The sequence below is a fragment of the Ammospiza nelsoni genome, chromosome 5 (assembly GCF_027579445.1).
Source record: "Ammospiza nelsoni isolate bAmmNel1 chromosome 5, bAmmNel1.pri, whole genome shotgun sequence".
NCBI classification, from domain to species: Eukaryota; Metazoa; Chordata; class Aves; order Passeriformes; family Passerellidae; genus Ammospiza; species Ammospiza nelsoni.
In genome coordinates, this window is record NC_080637.1 from 73,229,727 (window position 1) to 73,251,830 (window position 22,104).

A 22,104-nucleotide genomic window follows, 5' to 3' on the forward strand; every position below is an offset into this window, starting at 1 on the left:
TGGGGCTCACCCCTTGGTAAGAAGCTCTGTGCGCCATGTAAAGGTGGGATATTATAGAAAAGTCCCCATTGTTCACATGCAGAATGAGACTGGGCTAAGCAGGCCATGCCACATAATAAAACCCATGAGCCAAAGGCACATTTCTTCTGCTACCTCCAGCAAAAAATACAACTCTCAAATGAAATTACATGTCTTAGTTATAGGCACATCATTTTTAACCGTGTCAGGAGGGAATCTTCAAGAACTTCTAACAGATAAAAAGGCAAAAAGGTGAGATCAGAAGACTGGGGGAACAATGCATCTTATATGGATATATATAAAAAATATATGAAATATAGCTAATATAGCTATATTAAGTATAGATAATGTATAAAATATAGCTATGAAACTCATGCCATGCCAGCATCAGAGGGAATTACCAAAATACAGAGAGCAAGGGGTGTGGATATCTCAAAAACAGTAAACAGGTTGAATAATTATAGATTGCCTCCTTGAAATGCTTAAAATAATGAGGAAGATTGATACATGAAAGCAGTATTGCAATATTTTGAATTAACAGCACAATTGGTATAATCTGAGAGAAAACACTGGCAGTACCACTTTGGCTGATGATGACACAACATGCACTCTAATTCTGAAAAATATTAAAAGTTACTAAAAATTCTAGAAGCTCTGAAGTGCATAGACTGTCAAGCAGCTAGGTTGCAAGAGTATTTTAAAATCATTTTCACATAGATAAGCACTATTAATAATTATTAATAATCTACCCCAAAGGCTGTTGCCTAGAGGGATCATAGATCTGGTTGTCTGTTTTTGTGCCCTGGAGCATCACTAAGCAGGTGCTGCATGAGGCAGCCACTCATCCAGTGCTAATCAACCTCTAGAAGGCAAAAAGTCCATAATTGCTGTAAAAGACATGAGGGGCAATTTAAATGCGTGGCCCTTTAATGGTGATGTGAAGTGCTCATTAAAAGGACCTTATTTAAGCAACATGTGGCTAATATCAGCAGGTTAGTTAACCAATAGCTCATCCCAGATTATTGCAGTTCATTGAATTTTGAAGAGAGTAAATAAGGAAAGGATTTAGTGGGCAGCACATGGAGCACATTCTCACAGCTGGATGGTGACCAGGCAGGAAGCTTTCTCTCATGGCTGTTGAGCATGGTAAGGTTGAAAGGTTGTTGTGCACAACCGGAGCCCTCTTGTTGATCCTGTGATGTTGGCACTTCTAAAATAAGATGTGGGAAAACACAAACTTGTTTAAGTAAAAACCAACCCGTGATAAGATTATACAGTCAGCAACAATCTGTTTATTTAACTGTGCAGACAGACTGTTTTTCAGTGTCTGGAAATCAAGCAGGATAGAACTGTAATAGATTTTTTTTTCTTTTTTTTTTTTTTTTTACTAGAACAGTCTATGGGATGTTTCTGACATCTGATAGATTTTTCTGCCTGGAAAAAAAATCAAGACTCACCCATTCTTGTAAAAGATCTGCTCTAGTGTAATGAGACAGATGAGCAGTTTATGGCAGTGGTTTTGTATATAATAGCAGGTATTTAATTAATTATGTGAGCCATATTAATTTTTTCAGTCCTGTTAGCTCAGTTAATGTCCCAGACCTTGTGAAGGCATTGGGGGGCTTTCCCTGGGGTTTCACCTGAAGTCAGATGAGTTTTGTTTCTGCTGTTCTGTGATGCTGCTCACATTTGGATGGGTTATTAAAAAGGTCTAAGCACTCTCACCTGTCAGTGATTTACACTTAATTAATTCTATGTCTGTAGTAACAACTCCAGTCCAAGCTGCAGGTTAAGGCTGAATGCAAAGAGAAGCTGTACAACCAGTATTAATATCTACCCTTTGTATTTTAAATTTAAAAAAAAAGAAAAAATATCATTAAAACAGCACATCATGGTCTACTTTTCCCCAGATAGATGCATGAGGTAAATCAATGAGAAAATGATTGAGTTCTTTTGAACAGCAAATGCTCCACTGAGCAGTGGAAGGATAAATTCCCAGACACTGCCTAAGATGGAGACCACAGATCAGCTGTTTTTCTCACTTGTTAGCTCAACAGCACCACACAGAAACTAGACACTGGGACAGGAGCGCCAAAGAACCTTTTTCTGTTGTGGAAAAGTCTATTTTCACCCTCTGAGGATTCCTGTAGTAGCTTAACTACAGGAGTATTTGCTTACACTTGCCGTACACCGTCCCTTTTATTTAGTTTGTTAACAAAGAGTTAAATTTTAAAATACATCGATTTTCTGTATCTGGGGATTAGCACCCCGAGAATAAGAAGGGCTCTGATCAAAGCTGCCTGCTGCAGCTGGCCCCTGCCTGGGAGCCGCTCCCGCTGCTGCCCCTGCCAAGGGCGCCCTGGCAGCTGCTCCTGGTGGGATCTGCTGCCACCCTCTGCCTGGAGGAGTCTGCAGCCGGAGAAAGGTGACTAAAGGCGGCTTAAAGGTGCTAAAAGTTACTCACTGCGGCTTTTGTAAGGACTGCTTTTAACCCTCAGCAGGAATCAGAAATTACTGATAGCTCAGTGTTCTTATTAAGGGGATTTTTTACTGTCATAATCCTTTTTATTTATATTGTTCCTGCAAGTGTGAGTAATATAGAGGGGGGTCTGGGATGGAAAAAGGGATACATCTCCTTTTTTAAGTGTAAGACCATAGTCTGATTTTACTTTGGTAGTTTCCCATTTTGGCAGTTTTAGTCAACAGTTCTTGGTTCAAGAGGTCAGCTTTGATTTCTGATTCCACACACTGTTTGGACAGCAGCAGTCTGAAGAAAGAAAAATTCTTCTCAGCCATACTGAAAGCAAAGTATAAAAGATATTTTAATGCCGGAAAGATGTAAATTAATGGTGTATACAGGGCTAGGAAAAATAGGGAGAAACTGATTTGTACTCACTTGTCAGAATGATGAAAACAAGGAAATGTTCTTTATCATATAAGGGAAACAAAGAATATTGAAAAACAAAGTAGCATCTTTTTCTACAGGTTCTACTGCTCCACAGTAAGAGAGTAATTTTTGCTCCATCCCTTTCCAGATGTTTAGGATTAAAAGGCCAAAAAACCACGTGGATAGGTCTGCTAGTACATCTGAAGACAACCTGAAAATGCAACCTTGGGAATGCAAAGCTTCACCAAAAAACTTTGTAAAACAGGGAATACATGCTTGTCTTGGGACTAGAAGTGGGTAATTGGTGTTTTATGCCACAGCAGGACGTGAAGGATCACTAACTCTAAAAAAAAGATGTCCATGAATTTCCATCTCTTGCGTGTATTTAATGCTCAATAATGCTCTGACTGTGAGGACAACTCTTTTGGAAAAATTACAGTGATGGCAATGTTGGTTGTGTTGGGTTTTTATACATTCAGACTTAAATATAATGGATACAGTCATAACCTACACCATGGATTTTCTCTGCACTGTTGAATGAAATGTTCACGTTATTGATCACTCAGTCATGGAAAAGTAAAAATTGTTCTGCACAAAAAGTTACAGCCAAAATGAATCAATAAAATAGCAGCAGAGGTTTATGGAAGATTATAGAGCAAGTTAACCTTGAAGCCACTATAGGACACAATGGACTGGTGATTTGGAGCAGTCAGCATGGATTTATCAAGGGTACGTCGAGGTCTGACTGAGCTGGTTGATTTCTGTGAGGAAATCACACTGGGGATGTGGTGAGAGTGCTGGCAGGGAAGGGGCAGGAGCTACCAGAAATTGAATATTTTGGTGTAACCTCCAGGCAGACATCTGCCTCGAGAGTAACTTACCTTTTAAGTACAATTACTCTCAGGAATCAGGCAGAAGGCACAGCAGGGACACAACCAAATAAACCTGTCTGGGTTTCCTTGAACTAGGGCTGTAAGTGATAAAGGGCTGCTCCAAAGTACACAGAGCCCTAATAAATGTTCATATTTCACCTGCCTTTGCTGCTAATAGCAATAAACAATAAATATGAATGGTCTTCTAAGAATAAGTGATTATTGAACACCATCTTTATTCCATATATCCAAGGCATTACATTTTCTCTTCCTGCAAGTTCTTAGTTGGCTCTAGCAGATCTGAACTGAATGGATTTTAGCCATAGACAGTGGAAGTAAACCTTCGTAACAAAATGCATTAGAAGCAGGAATATTTCTAAAGTTGGGACATCATATTTTTAAACACCAGGAAGGTGTGAACCATTATAATATAGACAATTTCAGGGAAGAAAAAATAAAAGATGCTTCACAAGAGTTTACAAATGGAACACCCTTGCACGTCTTCATCCTAATTAACTTTTGACCTCTGTGGACAAACATGGATTTTGGGACCTTTAACAGAGGGCAGAACTGGGAGGAGACAAGATTAAAACATTGGTTTGAGTTGGAAGTTAATGATTCTTCTGCCATGTACCAGCAGAGCTTTGCTTAAGGAGAGAATTCTCAGACTTTTGAGCATTTGTGTGGTAGCATAACTGCTGTTGTTGTGGATGCAGAACCTAGGTAGGAACCTCTTCAATATTCTTTCTGTTAAGGAACCTCTTCGATACTCTTTCTGTCTGTCTTTAAAATGTTCTTGTTAGTGTTTGCAGCTATCAAACAGGACCTGTGTGGTTTCCAGTAGCATTTGCTGTAATTGGCAGCAGCAGAACCAGTCCTGGTGGAAGTTTCAGTGCTTTATTGGTGGCATCCTGCACTGTGTGTGTCTGAGCTGTCAGCATGGTGTGTCTTGAGCAATGAGCATTGGGGTCTGCACTCATATCAGTCTGATACTCATTTTTCATGTTAGCTGAACTTCAAATGTCTTGCTATGGGTGTATTTAAAGATCAGACAGTTGGATTAGCACTGCAGTTAGTGTAAATCATTGCAATTCCATAAATTACTGGAGGAAATGTGGCTCTTGATTTGTGATTTGCTCTTATGATGGGTGATGTCACAGTCCCTGGGAGTGCAACTGTGGTAACAATCAGCCCAAAGACTTAGAGTGCCTTTGATGCCTTCTCAAAAGTCCTCAAATATCACTATATTTCACTTTTGTAAGACTCTACAAAACCTGCAGCAAACCATTGTCTTGACCTTTTTAAACTTATTACCTGTTATTCATGTGGAGGTTTTTTTTAGTTTATGTTCCTATTCAATTACAATTTTAGTTTATGTTCTTATTCTTATTACAATTTGATTGCAATGAGGGGGTATAAAACAAAGCTGATTTTCTTTTTTTTTAAATCAAATAAGGAACAGAACTACTAGAGTTAGGCTGTGGCTCCTATCAGATCATGTCCCCTGGAGAACTGAAAAGATCTGTCCTTTGCAGGGCTGCCTGCATTCCCTCTGCAGCTGAGCTGCAATTGCTGCATGATTTCCCATGGTGTCCTGGAAGCTGTCAGCTCCCAGCAGCACAAACAATGCACACTGGTTGTTAGCTGGGAGCCTTGCTTTCCTCCCACCCAAAGTGGTTCTCAGAAGAAGCTGTACTGAGCATAAAATCAAGTGAATTTGTCAGATGTTCCAAAGAGTGAACTGAGTGTTAAATTTCATCTGTTTGTACTGCTTGGAACTTTTTAGTGGATTTTTATTTTTTTCCCTTGGTTTTTGGGAAGAGGTTTGGTTTCTTCCCCTAGGGAAAAAGATGGGTTAATTTATGTTTAGGCTGATTGACTACCTAAACAATACCAATTATTTACCTGCCTAATCCTGTCTTTCTGCAAATGCAACTCTCTCATATCACCATTACAAAAGAGTAGCCTGTGCAGGCCAAGAATGGTAGTTTTAGAGAACTCATATTAGTGAAAAGGCACATTTGGTGCAGAAAGCTTCCTACTTTTGCTTTCATACTTCATATTTTTAACCAGACCTTTGATTTATTAAACATGGGAAAAAATGCTAATGAAAAAAATATAAAATAACAACTTTATCAATACTTAAAATTATCAGGCTCAGTAGCTACTGTATGCTGTCATCGATTGTCAATCGACCTTTTATCTTTTTTTTTCCTAATGTTCTTGTGGCCTGGAATTTCCCCAGCCTTCAACTCCTCCATCTTCAGCTGATATCTGTGTAGGTCAGGGTCATCTGAGGGTGGGAGGACATACTGTCACCAGATTCTAAGTTACGTTGTACCTTTAAACTCTCAAAAAAAATCCTGCAATGATTTTCTCCCCAGCATATTATTGCGGTCATCAATGTATCATAATTTCAAGGAGAAGTTTCTATCTTCAGGCTACACAAAGACAGGTGAATTTCAGAGGAGCAGCTGCTCAGAAGTATTTGTGTACAAGCTTTTCCTAAGCACCAGGAATTTTATTTCGTAACATTTTTGTTCATAGCAGTGCAGTCTTGGAGAAATACTTTCTCTACTTCTTGTTCCTCTCTGTCTGAGTAGCCAAGAGGAAGGAGAAGCCAATTTTTTTGTCCTGGTACATGTGCTGACCCAGCCTCATAGCACAGCCACAAAAGAGTTTGGGAAGTAGATATTAGCAGTGGGAAAGCAGATGGACGTTTTCCAGCATTGGAAAAGTTCATCCAACTTTTTTCAGCTGCATTCAAGCATATAAAAACTCTCTTTGTGTGATTTGTTTCCCCCCTCTCTCTCTTTTTCGCTGTTTTCTCAAATGAGGAGAGTATTGTGAAAGGTGAAACAAATCAGATCATGCGAGCTGTGATTTCTGGGTTCTGATTTGAGGGCATTAATTGCAATACTCTTATCTGCAGATCTGAACATGGCTTGTTTCGAGTGACCCATTTTTTCTGAGGGGCTCTGCGGTGGCTTCTGGATCGTCCTTGAGAAATCTGTTCTGATTGTAGTGGGAGTTGCACAAACAGGCAAGTGTTTTCATTCTTTAAATAAACTTTGCAAACAGATACATAGGCTTCCTTTACAGCTTTTCTCTCAAGTTTCCTTTTGTAGTTGTTCATCTCTCAGATACAGAGTTTTAAAAAGCTAAGGAAAAAAAAAAGATTAAGTATGGAACTATCCATTGCAATAAACCAAAATAAAACTTAATAACCAAACAAGGCTTTCAGCACTAAAACATTATGATGTGTCAAAGGATATACCATTGTCTATGGCTACAGGAAGCTCCTGGGGGAACTGGAGCAGTTCTACTGATCATTTCAAGCATTTGGTCATATAGACAGCACTCTGCAAACAGAAAGAGATCAGGGATACCCTGCATATTATTGCAAGAAAAAAAAAAATAAGTGATATCCTTACAGAAGGTCAGCTAGGTGAAATAATAAACTCCTTTGTCACTAAGAATTGTTTCCAACAAGCCAGTGTAAAGGAATAAATTGAATGGCACAGTGTTACTACGGATTTTACCAAATCAAAGCGTGAGTTGTAAGCCACATGGCCTGCAAATTTAGAGCTTCCTGGGACTCCCTGTGCTTCAGCACTACTGCTTTGTTAACCCTTGTAGTTTATTTTTGAACAGAGATTTGTCTCTTACTCCTCTGTCCAAACAGCCTTTTTAGCATTGAAGAACAGGACAAGGTAGAAAGATGGGTGCTCATTTCTTTTAAAAAAACAAAAGATGTCAAAACTAGATGTTTCAGAATTTAAACAAATATACACTTTGAAACATGCAAGTCCTTGAGCCACATTGTTTTAAGTAGAAAGGTTCAGTTTCAACATCTCAGCACTTTGCTGTAATTAGTTTCACCAGATTCATCAGAGAGGTCCTTGAGCAGCTCTACGTTGGCAAATGTGCTTTGGTGTTTATTGCTGTTTCCTCTTGAGCTCAGATCACTCAGTAAAGAAATCAGCCATGACTGTGGAAACCAAACCCAGCAACACCAGTGACTCAAACCAGGAGGCAGAGCCTGACCAGCTTTTGGATGATGAAGGAAACAAAACCCCACCAGTCAAAAAGACTTCCTCTCGCACTGGATTGAAGGTTTGGTGCCTTAGCAATACCACCATTAATTACCATTGGTTTTTTTGTTAAGAAATGTTGTTCAGATGTGACATTTGTGACATGCTAAATTCCTTCATCCCTATCCCTATCCTTGGAGGAACTGGATATGTACTACAGGTCCGGGGGACAGTCAGATATTATATTTTCCCCAAAGAAAATAAAAATTCACAATAGACCATATTTATTCACAAGTTACTTGTAGGTGGATCCCCTTGTTGGTCATTAAAAAGAGGCAGCAGCGTCAAGTGGAAAACTTGAACCAGCCTCAGTTGGGTGCCTGCAATGCACTGTCTGGAGGTTGTTGTCTCATAGGGTCAGAACAAGGTGAGGTGAACCAAATTTCATCAAATGCTTTGTGGCTCACCTGAGGATTGCATTTTAAACCCCAAATGACCCCAGTGATTTTTGTTGGTGTTTTCATGCTTATCAGCAGTTTAAGATTCCAGCCAAACCCTCTGAGAATAATTCTGGCATAAGGCACAAAGGGTGATTCTCAGAAATTTTGCCAGTCAAGCTCAGGAAATATAGAACATATCCGGACAAACCCCACACTTGGAAGATTTTTGTCTTCCTTCCGGACAAAAAGAGAGTAAATATACCAATTTTCAAGCTTTTGATTCCCGGATTAGCTTCATTTCTTATAGTAGGTAGCATTGCAATGTCTAAACCTATATTTACTTTGTTTATTTACCCAGGTTTCTGTTGTATTAGAACTCTTGCCCAGTGAGCAAAAAATCTATTTGCTTTTTAGACTATGTGGAAATCACTGGATAATATTTAAACAAACTGAAATATTTTTCTAAATCTATCTTTATTTGCAAAAGCCACCAGGTGTGTTGGTGGAAGCAACAGTCAAACTACAAAAGAGTATTAAGCTTTTCCTTGTGAGATATATGATATACAAGACACATTTCAGAATATATCATATGCCACAGAGATGAACTTGGTCAGTTAGTACCACATTCCTCATACTGACGTATCATAAAAACTTGCTTAAAGCATCAAAATGGTGCCATGTGATTGAATTAAAAGCAATAATGAATTGGCCTAAAATAAGGGACATGTGACCCAAGGAAGAGGTAATTAGGAATCAGATTAACTTTGCCACTCCAATTTGAGTAACAAATGTGTCATGATGATGATGGTTCCGCACCATTTTAAACACCTCTGTGTTTGATCCCTCTGTGACCAGTTTCTCTACCTCTCCCTCCCCATTTCCTGTCTGAATCTTTTCCCAGGTGTTTCTGGCTGCTCTGTCCTTCAGCTACTTCAGTAAAGCCCTGTGTGGGACCATAATGAAGAGCTCCATCACCCAGATTGAGAGGAGGTTTGGCCTGACCTCCTCTGTCGCAGGGTTCGTCGACGGGAGCTTTGAGATGGGTAACGGATGTTCCCTGACACACACACAGCTGCTCAGAGACAGATTCTGGCACTCATTCTGGTTCTTTACCTTGCAGGCAACCTGCTGGTGATTGCATTTGTAAGCTATTTTGGAGCTAAGCTGCACAGGCCCAAAATAATAGCTGTGGGATCCTTTACTATGGCTTTGGGATGCTTTTTGTCAGCCATGCCTCATTTTTTCATGGGATAGTAAGTACTGCTTGTGGTTAATTTGGGTGACTCACACTGGAGTTGCATTGTGCTGTCTGGTTTTTAAATGCAGCTTGCTGTATATTTAGCCTTAGATTTCTGAAGGCCTGTGGGACCTCATTTCCAAATGCAATGAACCCCAGGTGACACACACATCACTGCTGTGATGGGGAAATGTTCATTTAAAAAATACAGCTCTTCTCAAGTGGAAGTTCAACTCCTCAAAAAAATGAGAACATCACAGTGCTTTAGTTTCCACTCAGGCTTATTCAGAAAGGAGCCAAAGAATGCAATGGTGCTGGAGCCTGTAGATGGATGAGTGCTGGTGGAACTCATACCAGGATTTTCCTGTTCCAAATGCACATGCCTGGTTGAACTGACTTTCTGTGTCTGGTTAATTTTTACTCACCTTCTCCAGGCTCAGGGAATTACTGCATTGTGCTTATATGTGATAATGTTTCTAGCCGTAGCTTGAGCACAGGGATGACCAATAGAGTAAGACATATTTCTGTTGATTGCTTAAATATATTAGAATAATTTTAGGTATACTACTGTAAGAAGAAAACTGAAGAATGCTTTTATTCATGTCAGTGGATCTCGCACTAGAACCAGACTCATTATCAGTTTTTCACTCTTTAAGACAGGCCATGGATCATCCTCCTCTGGGCAACTCATGAACCTGAGCCTGAGCATTTGTAGGGGAGCTGCTCTGCACTGATGAGTGCTCTTTGTTCCAACCTGAAAAATAAGCCTGCCTGGTCTGACAGAGCCAGGGCAATTCTTTGAAGCAGAATGTGTGCTTTGCCATGTTGTTCTGCTAAAGCTAATTGTACTTTGCCCCTCAGCAGCATTTGTTTCTGGGAGAGGGATCATGTTGGAGCAGCTGAACAGTCCAAACACATATCAAAGATGGAAAGGGGACCTTTGCTCAAACTCAAGACATTCATCTTTTTCTCCTTGGCTGTGGGGCCAACACACAGAGCTCACTTAGACCTGACTCTCAATTTAAACGACAAAAATTCAATCCTATCCGAAATACTTTCACAAGCCCTATTGAATTTTCCAGCTTAAAACATTATGCCTTCCAGAAAGAGAATTCCAAGTTTTATTTTTTTCTTAATTTCAGTATTTTGGTTTTCTAAAATGTTCTTTAATCATTTTATTTGCACCTTTGAATTTATATTTAACCAAAGATACCTTTCTCTTTAGGGAAACAGCAACCAAGGTGGTTCCAGCCCCGCCACACTGGTGTTTCCCTAGTGAGCACTGCTCCTAAACCTCCTGTTGTGTGTTTGCAGCTACAAGTATGAGACAGCATCACACACAGATGGTTCAGCCAGCTTAAATTCCAGCATAAAGCCCTGCTCCCTGCATCAGGATGTGAATGACACTGTCCTAGAAGTCTCACAAGCAGGTATGGAACTGTAAATGAAAGTATAAATACAGGAGCTTGTTTTGTCCTTGGTTGCAAGGACTCAGTTACCTGGACCTGGAGATGGGGACAGGACAAGAAACTGCATGCAGTTTAACAGAAATAAATGGATATTGCTATAATCCTCCTTACAATATGGAACACAACTGTTTTATGTGTTGCTTGTATGGGACACAGGTAGAGAATGAGCCAAGCTCTGCACCAGGAACCATCTCAAACTTGTCACATTAAAGATACATGATATATGCCAGGTAATATATTTATGAAAATATCAATAAGTTATTTTTTTAAATGAGCATTTTTTCTGATGGGTAATACTGACCTGTGCTTTTAGAAATGAAATGCAATGGGGGTGGAAGAATGTGTTATTAAAAGATCAAGAAAATTTAGAATGGGATTTACAGCCTTTCATTTAACTTCTAAAAGGAAATGTTCTCAATAACCTTGATTTCTAATCTATAATCATTTCATGTGCTACATTTCCTGGGTTTTTCCTCAGTTTCCCATTCAAATATTTTATTTTCAAAAAAGATCTATTGTTTGTTTGTTTGTTTGTTTGTTTATAATATTATATCCTCTGCAGGCTGTGAGAAGGAGCCATCGTCATATATGTGGATATATATTTTACTGGGAAACATGTTACGTGGGATTGGTGAGACACCAATAACACCCCTGGGCATCTCTTACCTCGATGATTTTGCTAAAGAAGAGAATGTTCCTATGTATGTAGGTAATCTCAACATGAATAAACTCAGAGATTCCCAGTGTGAGAGGTGGAGCACCCTCTGCAGAAGACAGCATTCAGCCATCAGAGGGTACTAGCACCTGCCTCATTGTATTTTCAGGCTGTTTGCACACCATAGCCATGTTGGGCCCCATGTTTGGCTTCCTGCTGGGATCTCTGTGTGCAAAGCTGTACGTGGATATTGGATTTGTGGATCCAGGTAAGCAAAACAGAGGAAAAGTGAAAGTGAGCTAATGCTTGTTCTCAAGAATTGCCTATAAATGGTTTCATACGTATGCATTATATTATTATATTATATATGTTATGTTTGAATTATATTTATTTAATTGTTTTAATTGTAGAATTGATTGACATTTTATTATTTTTATTGAATTATAAATTTATATATTAGATATATAACATACATAATATATATAATTTATTGTATATATAATACATAATTTATATTATATATAATGTATACTATAACATATATATTATATATACTATATATGTAATATTTTATATATAATGTATATAATATATATTATTATAATTTATTATAATAAATTATTTCAATTATAATAATAAATTATTATTGAAATAATTTATTAATTTTTATTTACTGAATTACTGAAAGCTTTTAGAGTAAAAGCAGAGTTAGAGTGGGAGCATATTTTAGAACGGTGCTTTAATATTAAAGGGTTGTAATACTCACTTAAGCCTAAGAATTAGTACCAAGGACTCTCACAGAACCAAGATTTTTTTCTAAACTGGAATTTTAACAAAAAAGATTCTGCTAGTACAGCAGGTTTACAGTCTGGGGGAATGACCCACCCTTTCCACTGAGTAATTTACATTATTTACATTTCACATCCTTTTGCAGCACAAAATACACATTTTCTCAGCCCTTGCTTATTCAGATGAAATGAAAACACATGTATGTGCTCACATCGGCACAATGCCAGAGGGGACACAGCAATGCCTGTAAGTGGTGGCTGTTCCTTTTTGTTCTAGCAGGACCGAGACGTTTTCAGATCTTCAGAATCCTGTAGCTAGATAGGTGATCTATTTTGTGTTTGCCCTTTGTTAAGCCAATGTTTGATTTTATTTAGGAGTAAAGACAGTGAGCCAATTCTGGTCATACCAAGTCTTAAAATCTTAGCTGCCCACTAAACATGCCAGAATTAAAACCCATAAAAATAGAACTAGCTACTCTCACCTCCCTTGCAGTATATTTAAAGCCATAGGTAATTTCACTGACACTACAGAGAATGTCCAACTGCTTAATAGCAACCTACACAATTTAGGAAAGCAGAGCAAGGTCTCAGGAGCCAAAAAGCACACCACACTTGAGTCCTGTGTGGTTTCCCATGTGCTGGGGAAGTACCTTGGTGTTGCTGTGTCTGCCACAAAACATCAGCCAGTGAAAGGTGTAGAATGGCAGATAAAATAACACTGGACAAATGGTAATGACTTCAGAGCAAAAGATAGTAAGGTTGGATTAGATGTTAGGAAGAAATTCTTCCCTGCAAGGATGGTAGGGCATGGGAACCAGTTGTTCAGAGAAGTTGTGGATGCCCCATCCATGGAAGTGTCCAAGGCCAGGCTGGAGGGCCTCAGACCATCCTGGTCACCCCTGAGGTGGGTGTCCCACAGGACACCTTCCAATCCAAACCGATCCATGATTCTATAACACCATCCAGGGTATGATTCCTGATGCCTCCATTGCATGGATGGCCCCTCACTAGATGTTTATTGCTGGAAGTCAGGCACTATAAAATGTAGCAGAAAAAAGCTGGGAAGGTTCAGCTTCTCCACTGGGGTAACTTGTGCCTGTTTCTCTCATTTCCAGGGAGCATCACCATCACCCCACAGGATTCCCGCTGGGTGGGTGCATGGTGGCTTGGCTTTTTGATAGGTGGAGTACTCAGTTTCCTATCTGCTATTCCATTTTGCTTCCTGCCAAAGAGCCTGAAAAAGCCAGAGGGAGCCAAGAAAGACAAAGCTTCACATGGGCTCTTGGAAAACATGGGTGCCATGATGAATAAACTTTCTCCTGAAAAATCCAAGCCAAGGAAGTTGTCAGTGCTGCTGAAAGGCAAGTGTTTCTCGTATGTTATAAATGTGAAAAGCAATAGGCACAGCACACATAGGAAATGTAAGAGTTCGGCAAAATATTTTGCCTCCCTGCACTTCCATCTAAACCAGGCAGCTATCCCCAGGAAAGGAAAGGTCCACCAAAAATTATTAGAAGTGCTCAGGACTCTGAGGTTCTGCATTCATCACCTGAAATAAATCATCACCTGAGTGGCACCTACCTCTAAAATTTTGCACTAGAAGAAATTTGAACAGTGGAAAAGTGTTCCTGTATCTGAACATAAAGAAACTATTCAAAGGCTCCTTTTGCCACATGGAAAGACAAATTATTTATTTGAGAGAGTTCATGGAGACTCTGAAGTATGTTGGTGCCTGATGAAAATACTTCAGTCTTGAATAGTTCTGGTTGTGCAGTCCTTAGGCCAAAGAAAGTGGTGGAAAGGTGATGGAAAGAAGTGGCTTTGCTTAATTTGTCAAATTGTTAGTTCAGATCCCTGAGGAAGACACTGAGATAACCCCAGTGAGGCAGCTCTCACTTAGCCTTGAACCTGTGATAGTATTCATGCAAGCTGAACCAAGTCTGGGCTGTGTGGAGCCCCTTAGTCTTCATGTGCATATCATAATAGAGCAGCCAGACCTTAACCCATACTTCTGTCTCCTTTTAGGATTCTCTTCCTGTATCTCAACCTCTGGTGTTTTTCAAGAACCTGATTTTGCTTTCAGATACCCTCATGCAAATGAAGATCAGTACAGCTTGCCCTTGGACAGCTGAGAGCAGGACCTTGCCCTAAGTTTTGCAGGTTACTCACCAGTAATTATGCCATGCATCTTTCAGTGACAACTCATATGTCCCTTTCTTTCAGATTTCTATAACTCCCTGAAAAAGGTATTGGGTAATCGAATGTACTTTACATTTTTGTGTTGCTCACTGTTACAGTTCAGTAGTTTTATTGGTTTCGTGACTTACAAACCAAAGTACATGGAACAGCAGTATGGACAATCTACATCCAAATCCAACTTCCTAATAGGTGAGAAGAGCTGCTTGTGCTGCCAGCAGGGCATGGTGGGCTTTATCTGGGGCTCAATTCCATGCAGAGCAGGTGGAGGTAGATGGTGGTCTGACCTGAACCTGAATTATTAAAAATACATATTTTGTGCCTGTGGGACCATAAGAAATTTTAAAGTTATATTACATTACATTAAATTTCCATTATATTTATAGCTAGGGCACCCCAAATATGCAATGAATGTGGTGTGGAAGTTTTAGTTGCTGAATCACCCTTGCAATGGGAGTGGGTTTGGAGGGGTAGGCACTTCACAAGCAGCAACTCCCAGGGGCTGGAGTGAACACAAACCTTCCTAAAGTCATAACAGACCATAAAGCTGACAGGAACAAAAATCTAAGGACAGACTGGCTCTTAAGACTATAATGATTCTTGAATTCTAACATTCCCCTTCTATAAACTCTTTCAGGAGTTACAAGCTTACCTCCTGTAAGTCTTGGGATTTTCCTAGGAGGACTTATAATGAAAAAGTATAAAATGGGCATCATTGCAGCGACAAAGTTTTCAATTACCATGTCATTTCTGTCCTATGTCATGGGCTTGTTACACTTTTTTGTTGGCTGTGATAACCACATGGTGGCAGGAATGACAGTGTCCTATGAAGGGTGAGTATCAAACAGAAAAAAAGATTGTGCTTTTCTCCATAGTTCTCAAAAAAATGTACTGTGGCATCAAGGCTAAAGGAGAAACATGCTTTTGCAATGCTTGAGAGAAAGTGAGCACTGCCACATGTCACTGGGGTAGTTTTGTTGGTCAGCCTGACAGAGCCCAAGGCTGGTTAAAGATTAATTAGGAATTGCTTCAATAGCAATGCAGGTTGTTTTGCTGGGGGTGGGTGGGAGTATTGCTGTGCAAGGTTTTCAACAGGAATGTAAATGGTGGACCAAGGAGTATGCTTAGGGAGCACTGGGATGAAAAAATGGCAAGCACATCAGTTTCATTTTCCTAGGAAGGAGAAGATGAGTTCATCTTGTTGTTCAATACACAAGGGATGTCTGAAAGCAAAAGAAAATACTGCATTCTTCATATCCTCAGTGAAAAGTTAGGCTTGTGAAAAGTTAGGCTAGGCTTTAACAGAGGAGTATTTTTTAACTACAGAGACCAGGAGATTTGGTTTCTGCCACTGGTGCATTTTTACCAGCTGATATATTGATAAGACTGTGATAATTCTTGCCAGCTCTAAATTCAGTTAGAGGTGAGCCCAAATTACCTCTCCCTCCTCTCTCTTTTCTGTCTACACCTGTAAAATCAGTAGCAATGTTTAATTTGTTTTAGATTTCTCTATAATCTATCAATGGCTTTAATATCAGTGCAAGTAGGATGGAATCTCAAACAGACCAGTAGAGATATAGAAACTGAGCTGTCAAAACATGGCCTGGGCACGTGAGGTGGGGTTTAGAACAGCAACACTGTCACACAGAAGGGTCTTTACTGACTCCGGCACTGAATTAAAAATGTCTTACACTTGTCTGTACTTAATTTCCAAGCAACCCCATTCCGTACCACAACAATTCCCTGTTTTCGGAATGCAACTCTCACTGCAAGTGTTCCTCCAACGTGTGGGATCCTGTGTGTGGAGCCAATGGCATCACCTACGTCTCTGCATGTCTGGCTGGCTGTGACACCTCTGTGGGACATGGAAAGAACTCGGTAAGAGACCCTGCTTTGGTTCCCTACCAGCCTATTTTCCATGAGACATCAGGGGTTTAGTAGGATAAAGCATTTCAGGAAAGCCAAAGTTACTGGGGACAGGTCAGTAAGGGAGTTTTGATTTCTGGCTGTGCAAACAGCACAGAAAAGCGAGATTTCTCTGAGTTATTGCACTTTAAGCAAAAGGCCCTAGCTCGTTGTTCTGCATATTAACTTTCGTCTTCTGTAGGTTGAGCACAAGAGGAGGAAACGCACAAATCAAATTGGTTTCATGTTGCCTGAAGGTTTTCCACAGGCTTTGCCTTTCACAAATGTCATTTTTGCTGCCCTGAGGCTTTACCTAACAATTTAAGTTCACTAAGAGTAGTATCTTCCCTGCTATTGATGATTAAAGTGTAAAAAATGGGTTAAGGCAAGGCAGCTTGTTTCCTCCATGTGAGACTTTGGGATGTCAGAAACTGCTTGTTTTTCTGGGTGACTGATTTTTGCTTGGCATGGAGAAAATGCCAAGAGTTCCAGAGACAAAGCTCCAGTCCATGGATGTAAACTTTCATTGGGCTGTGCCATTTGAATGTTTCCTGATCACTCCAGAATATAAATGGTCTGGAGCCATCTCTTTACTGTGTTTTCTCTCCAGCAGAACCCCCATTTCATGAGCAGTGTCCTACCAAACCTGTTTTGTGTCTTCCAGGTCTTCCATAACTGCAGATGTCTTGAGATCAGCAGTTCATGGACAGGAAACAATTCTGCCACCTTGGGGCAATGTCCAAAAAGTGATGATTGCTCAAGGAATTTCATTTATTACACAGTAATACAAGTCATAGGTGGATTTTTCTATGCCCTGGGAGCCACTCCTTCATTTATACTGACATTCAGGTGAGTACACCTGGCTGTTGACCAAAGGCTTTCAAAGTCATGTTTGGTTCCTTATCTTAGGGAAAAAAGGAGTTTCTTGCTGATCAGGAGCTGCAGTGGTAGGACAAGGAGTAATGGGTTCAGACTGAAAAAGGGGAAGTTTGCGTTAGAGGAAAGTCCTCCCTGTGAGGGTGCTGAGGCCCTGGCCCAGACATGCTGTGGCTGCCCCTGGATCCCCGGAAATGTCCAAGGCCAGGCTGGATGGGGCTAGGAGGAACCTGGGACAGAGAAAGTTGTCCCTGCCCATGGTTTTGGAACAAGGCAATTCTTTAACATCCCTTCCAAACCAAACCGTTTTGTGATTCTCTGGTTCTGTAATCAGGTTTTCCAGAACATGTCCTTTTTTCTGCTTGGATTTTGAAAGTGCCATGCATTTGCCAGGATTTCTGGATGTGCAAGGAGAGGACAGAGGCTGGAGATAGGATGAATTCAAGACCAGTGCCCATTTCTGATGCCTGCAGTGCAATTCCCCATGAAACAAATGAGCCAGGAGGCTTTGTGCAGCCCAAGATGTGTCCTTGCACAGAGGAATTCTGTTCAAGCACAGAAAGATGCTGCACTGACCCTGCTACCTGCAACTCTTTTGTCTTAGAGCAGTAAGATATTTCCCATGAAATATTCCATCAAGTGAGGGAAATGTATGCCCAAGAGTGAAGGCAGTTGGAGAGCTCATTTCCAAAAGGTCAGGATAGACTGATTATGGCTTTAAAATTTCAATTTCTTAATCGTGCATAGGGAATGGACTTGCCAGGAGCTATTTGATGAAAATCAGTGGATTAATTCACCTTTTTCATACTGAAACACTGAACACACTTCAGCAGATGAAGGAAGCACTCTTTTTCCAAACCTCCAAAGTGCTTCTTCCATCAACAAGGATATTAAGTTCAGGTTATTTAACAGCATTTAATGGGCATGTCTAAGCACTAAATAAGCCAGAACTTCTTACTTATCCCTCTTTTTTTGCAGATGTGTCCAGCCAGAGCTCAAAGCTCTCGCAGTTGGTCTCTTCACACTGACTATTAGAATGCTGGGTAAGAGGAACATTGCAGGGTCCAACCCGCCTTGTGTGCTCTGGGAGCCTGTAACCACTCTAAGGAAATATCAATCTGATTTCTAAGAGCACGTCCTTTCCTGTGAAGCCCTGTCCCATTTTCTGCTGTCTCCTTGCAGCTGGGATCCCAGCACCAGTTTATTTTGGTGCAGCCATCGACAGGACCTGCCTGAAGTGGGGCAGCACCAGCTGTGGGAAGAGAGGGGCCTGCAGGCTCTACGACTCCAATGCAAACAGGTAAAGAAAATTAGGGCAAAAAACACCTCCCTGTGGAAATGTGGTGGTGTTTGTGGGTCCCAAGGACTGATGACAATCTTATTGTCTGATGACAATCTGATTGAAATTAAACTACTGATGAATTTGTGACAATATGAGGTATTCTGAATCCAGGCTTAAACTCTCACATGGCCATGAGAAAGCAAAATAACAGCTGAAGAATTTTGGAGGGAACTAAGAAGTGGAAATTTATTTACTGAAAATTAAATCCTGACTAACATTGTTTATTTGCTTTATGTGGTGAAATGCTGCTGATGTGCTAAATACTAGAAAGAGAGGGAGGACAAAGCAGATTCATGAACAGCAATGGACACAAAAGGAGGCACAGAAGAGATGAGAATCTTGACTCCATGTTTCAGAAGGCTGATTTATTATTTTTTGATATTATATTAAAAGAAAATGATATACTAAAACTACACTAAAGAATAGAAGAAAGGAGACATCAGAAGGCTTGAAAAGAATGATAATAAAAAACCCATGACAGACTCAGAGCCTTGACACAGCTTGGACCATGGTTGGTCATCAAGTGAAAACAATCCACCTGAGACCAATCAAAGATGCACCTGTTGGTAAATCATCTCCAGACCACATTCCACAAGAAAATATTGTTTGCATTTCTTTTCTGAGGCTTCTCAGGAGAAAAATCCTAGCAAAAGGATTTCTATAAAATATGTCAGTGACATGGAAAGACATGCTCTGTTGTCTTACACTGAAGGGTGTGATCCAAAATCATGGTCAGATATAAACTCTGGACTCAGCTTAAAGTTTCCTGAAATTGAAAAATCTCGAGATCAAATGTTAAGCTCCCAATTTTTAGTCAATTTTTCTGTTGAAATTTATTATCCATGACAGAGATTTCTGGAATGAATTGTGTATTTTTAATATACTTATATTAAAATTATAAAATGTATATTTTATTTTATTTTAAAAATTTATTTATTATTCTATTATATATATATATAAATTTTCATTGAAAATTTTAATATATTATATTATTTATTATATAATAATATAAAATAATTGTATAAAATAAATATAATAATATTATATTTATTATATTAAAAATACCTATTCATATAATACTTATTTTAAAAGTATATATTATATACTTTTATATAGTACTATATTATATACTTTTATATATAATACTTTATTATATACTTTATATATATACTTTTAATATACTATTATTTTTAATATACTTATAATAAAATACCTCAGACCTTAGGACTTTAAAGAGGGAAGTTACCCAAATTTACCTGATTTGCAGGTAGTTTGTTCACACTGGCAATAAAGTTAACTCTGTGCATTGGCCACTTTTGAGGAAAAAGTCCATGGAGAATATTCTACTGAGTAGCTGTGGGTATTGGGAAAACCCAATCACTATCAGTCTCCTGGGAGAATGCTCCATAGATTTTTCTCTGTTTCACTCAAGCCTTGGCTACTTCTGATGTGTTTTTTATTTTTAATTCCAATGGACCACTCTGGTGGTGACCTTAATATATTTCTAGCCCTAGAGTCTAAAGCCTTGAACTGATAATAAAATCTTGAAAAAAAAAATAGGGAAGAAGATGGAAGTTTCACTTTGAAATTATCTTCATAAGCAAAAAGAATATTATCAGTTCTTTAAGAGAAGTTTTTGCACGTAAAATATCCCTTTTTTGGTATCATTCACAAACAATGAATTTTAATGTCTTCCCCTAAGCTTTTTTTTTTTTTTAATGAGAGATTTAAAAGCCATTAAAGTGATTTTCTTTAGTGTTTTTGAAAAATTCAACACCTGGCCTAATTTTCTGTGCTCTGTCCCGCAGATATGTCTACCTTGGTTTAGGAGCACTTTTAAGAGGTCCTTCCTTTTTGGTTGCAATAATTTTTTATGCATTGATAAAGAAACACTTTCAAAATAAGAACTCCGGGCCTGTAGAGAATGGACAAGAAGATGCTGCTATGAATAAAGAAGACAATTGCAAGATCAAAGAACGTTTGCCAGGTTCTCCTGATGCAGAGAATGAATCCTCTATTTAGAAAGAAATTTGACATGTGAATCAGGTCAGCTTCTTTTAGAAACACCATTCAAAATGCTGTGAGTAACTAAATAATAAATATGTACAGAGAGCATAACTAATAAATAATAAATATGTACAGAGAGCATAACTAATAGCAAAACTGCAAACAACAGCAATAAACACTAACAAACAAGAATGAAAGTGCCTGATGTCTACCTGATTGCCAGTAATAACAGAATGAGTTACACAGCCTGACAAAGTAAAACCTCCTTGGCAGTTCTGACAGAGCCAGTCTGGGGTTTTTTTGTGGGATCGAAGAACTGCCAGAACATCCATGTGCCAAAGGCTCACAAAAAGTGATCCTGACCCCTCCATGCAGGGGAATGACACAGGAGAGATGAGCTCAAGGCTTGGAAAAGCTTTCTGACTCCATCAAATTCAACCAAAATTCACGGTAAGCCAAAGCATTTAAGCCGAACACCTCACCGAATTGTGTCATTGCACCTGTTTTTAATCTCAAAATTGGCAAAAAACCAGTATTTTTCAAAGAAGCATTTGAAGAAGCATTTGGTCTTACCTCAGCTGAAAATGTTGCACCTGTTTAAAAATACACCCACGTTTTCATGAAGACAATGGTTTGTTTTTTTTTTTTTAAGTCCTCGAGTCATGGAATTTCATTCAAAAATACTTTTTTTTTTTTTTTTAATTTATTTTTAAAGAGATTCTGAAGCACCAGCAATGCTCGTGGCTGGGTTGCGATGCCCGCAGTGTCCGGCAGAGGGCGCCCAAACGCCAGGGTTGCTCCCCATTGCCATCGCAGTTATCGATGTTTTATCGTCAGCTCTGGTTTTCCCGGGAAAAATTCATCACCAGCCAGGAAAAACACCCATCCGTGTTCCCACACACCCTCTAAAATTCCCTCGGCTCATCCACCTGAGCTCATGTACTTAAAGCTGCCTTTGTGTATTTGGTGGTTTGCCTTTGCTGTGCTCGCCTCACTCGGAGCTTGACAACATGACTTTAAAAAGAAGAGCACTTGAGAGCCATTTCACAACAGGAAGGTTGACACTTCAAAATAGATGCTCAAGGCTCAGTGGGATATGTTTAATAGATATATTAGATATGAAAAATATATCTATATGTTGAGCAAAATGCTGAATTGTTCTGAAATGTGTTGTCTGTCATGACAGCAATCACTTAGCAGTGATTGCAGCAGCTGAAGGGAGAAAAATGGGACTTTTTGTCCAAATAAAGTGATATTTACTGAAGGTAGAGATTCTCCATCCATCAAAACTAGAGAAGCTCTTTATTCTTCTTTAGCCTGGGGAAAATGAGGCTCAGGGGAACCTGTGGCCCTCTACAACTCTCGACCAGGACCCGGG

At 39.4% G+C, this 22,104-nt stretch overlaps 1 protein-coding gene across 1 annotated transcript; it reads left to right on the top strand.

The window, feature by feature from the left end:
* The first annotated feature begins 4,339 nt into the window (after positions 1-4,339).
* Positions 4,340-20,923, top strand: LOC132073159 (solute carrier organic anion transporter family member 1C1-like). Its single transcript, XM_059471962.1, has 16 exons — positions 4,340-4,500; positions 6,710-6,820; positions 7,742-7,893; positions 9,153-9,294; positions 9,372-9,504; positions 10,803-10,918; positions 11,520-11,666; positions 11,782-11,880; positions 13,516-13,761; positions 14,624-14,788; positions 15,234-15,429; positions 16,312-16,474; positions 17,166-17,350; positions 18,356-18,420; positions 18,560-18,677; positions 20,528-20,923. The coding sequence occupies exons 3-16, from the start codon at positions 7,765-7,767 to the stop codon at positions 20,739-20,741; spliced, it is 2,118 nt and encodes a 705-aa protein (XP_059327945.1). The 5' UTR covers positions 4,340-4,500; positions 6,710-6,820; positions 7,742-7,764; the 3' UTR covers positions 20,742-20,923.
* Positions 20,924-22,104: the final 1,181 nt, after the last annotated feature.

What these genes read in the sequence shown, in the direction of transcription:
- LOC132073159 (XM_059471962.1), top strand. Translation starts at nt 7,765, where the DNA reads ATGACTGTGGAAACCAAACCCAGCAACACCAGTGACTCAAACCAGGAG. An exon ending in ATGACAGTGTCCTATGAAGG is followed by an intron (nt 15,430 to 16,311) that starts GTGAGTATCAAA and finishes TTAATTTCCAAG; the next exon opens with CAACCCCATTCCGTACCACA. An exon ending in TACGACTCCAATGCAAACAG is followed by an intron (nt 18,678 to 20,527) that starts GTAAAGAAAATT and finishes TCTGTCCCGCAG; the next exon opens with ATATGTCTACCTTGGTTTAG.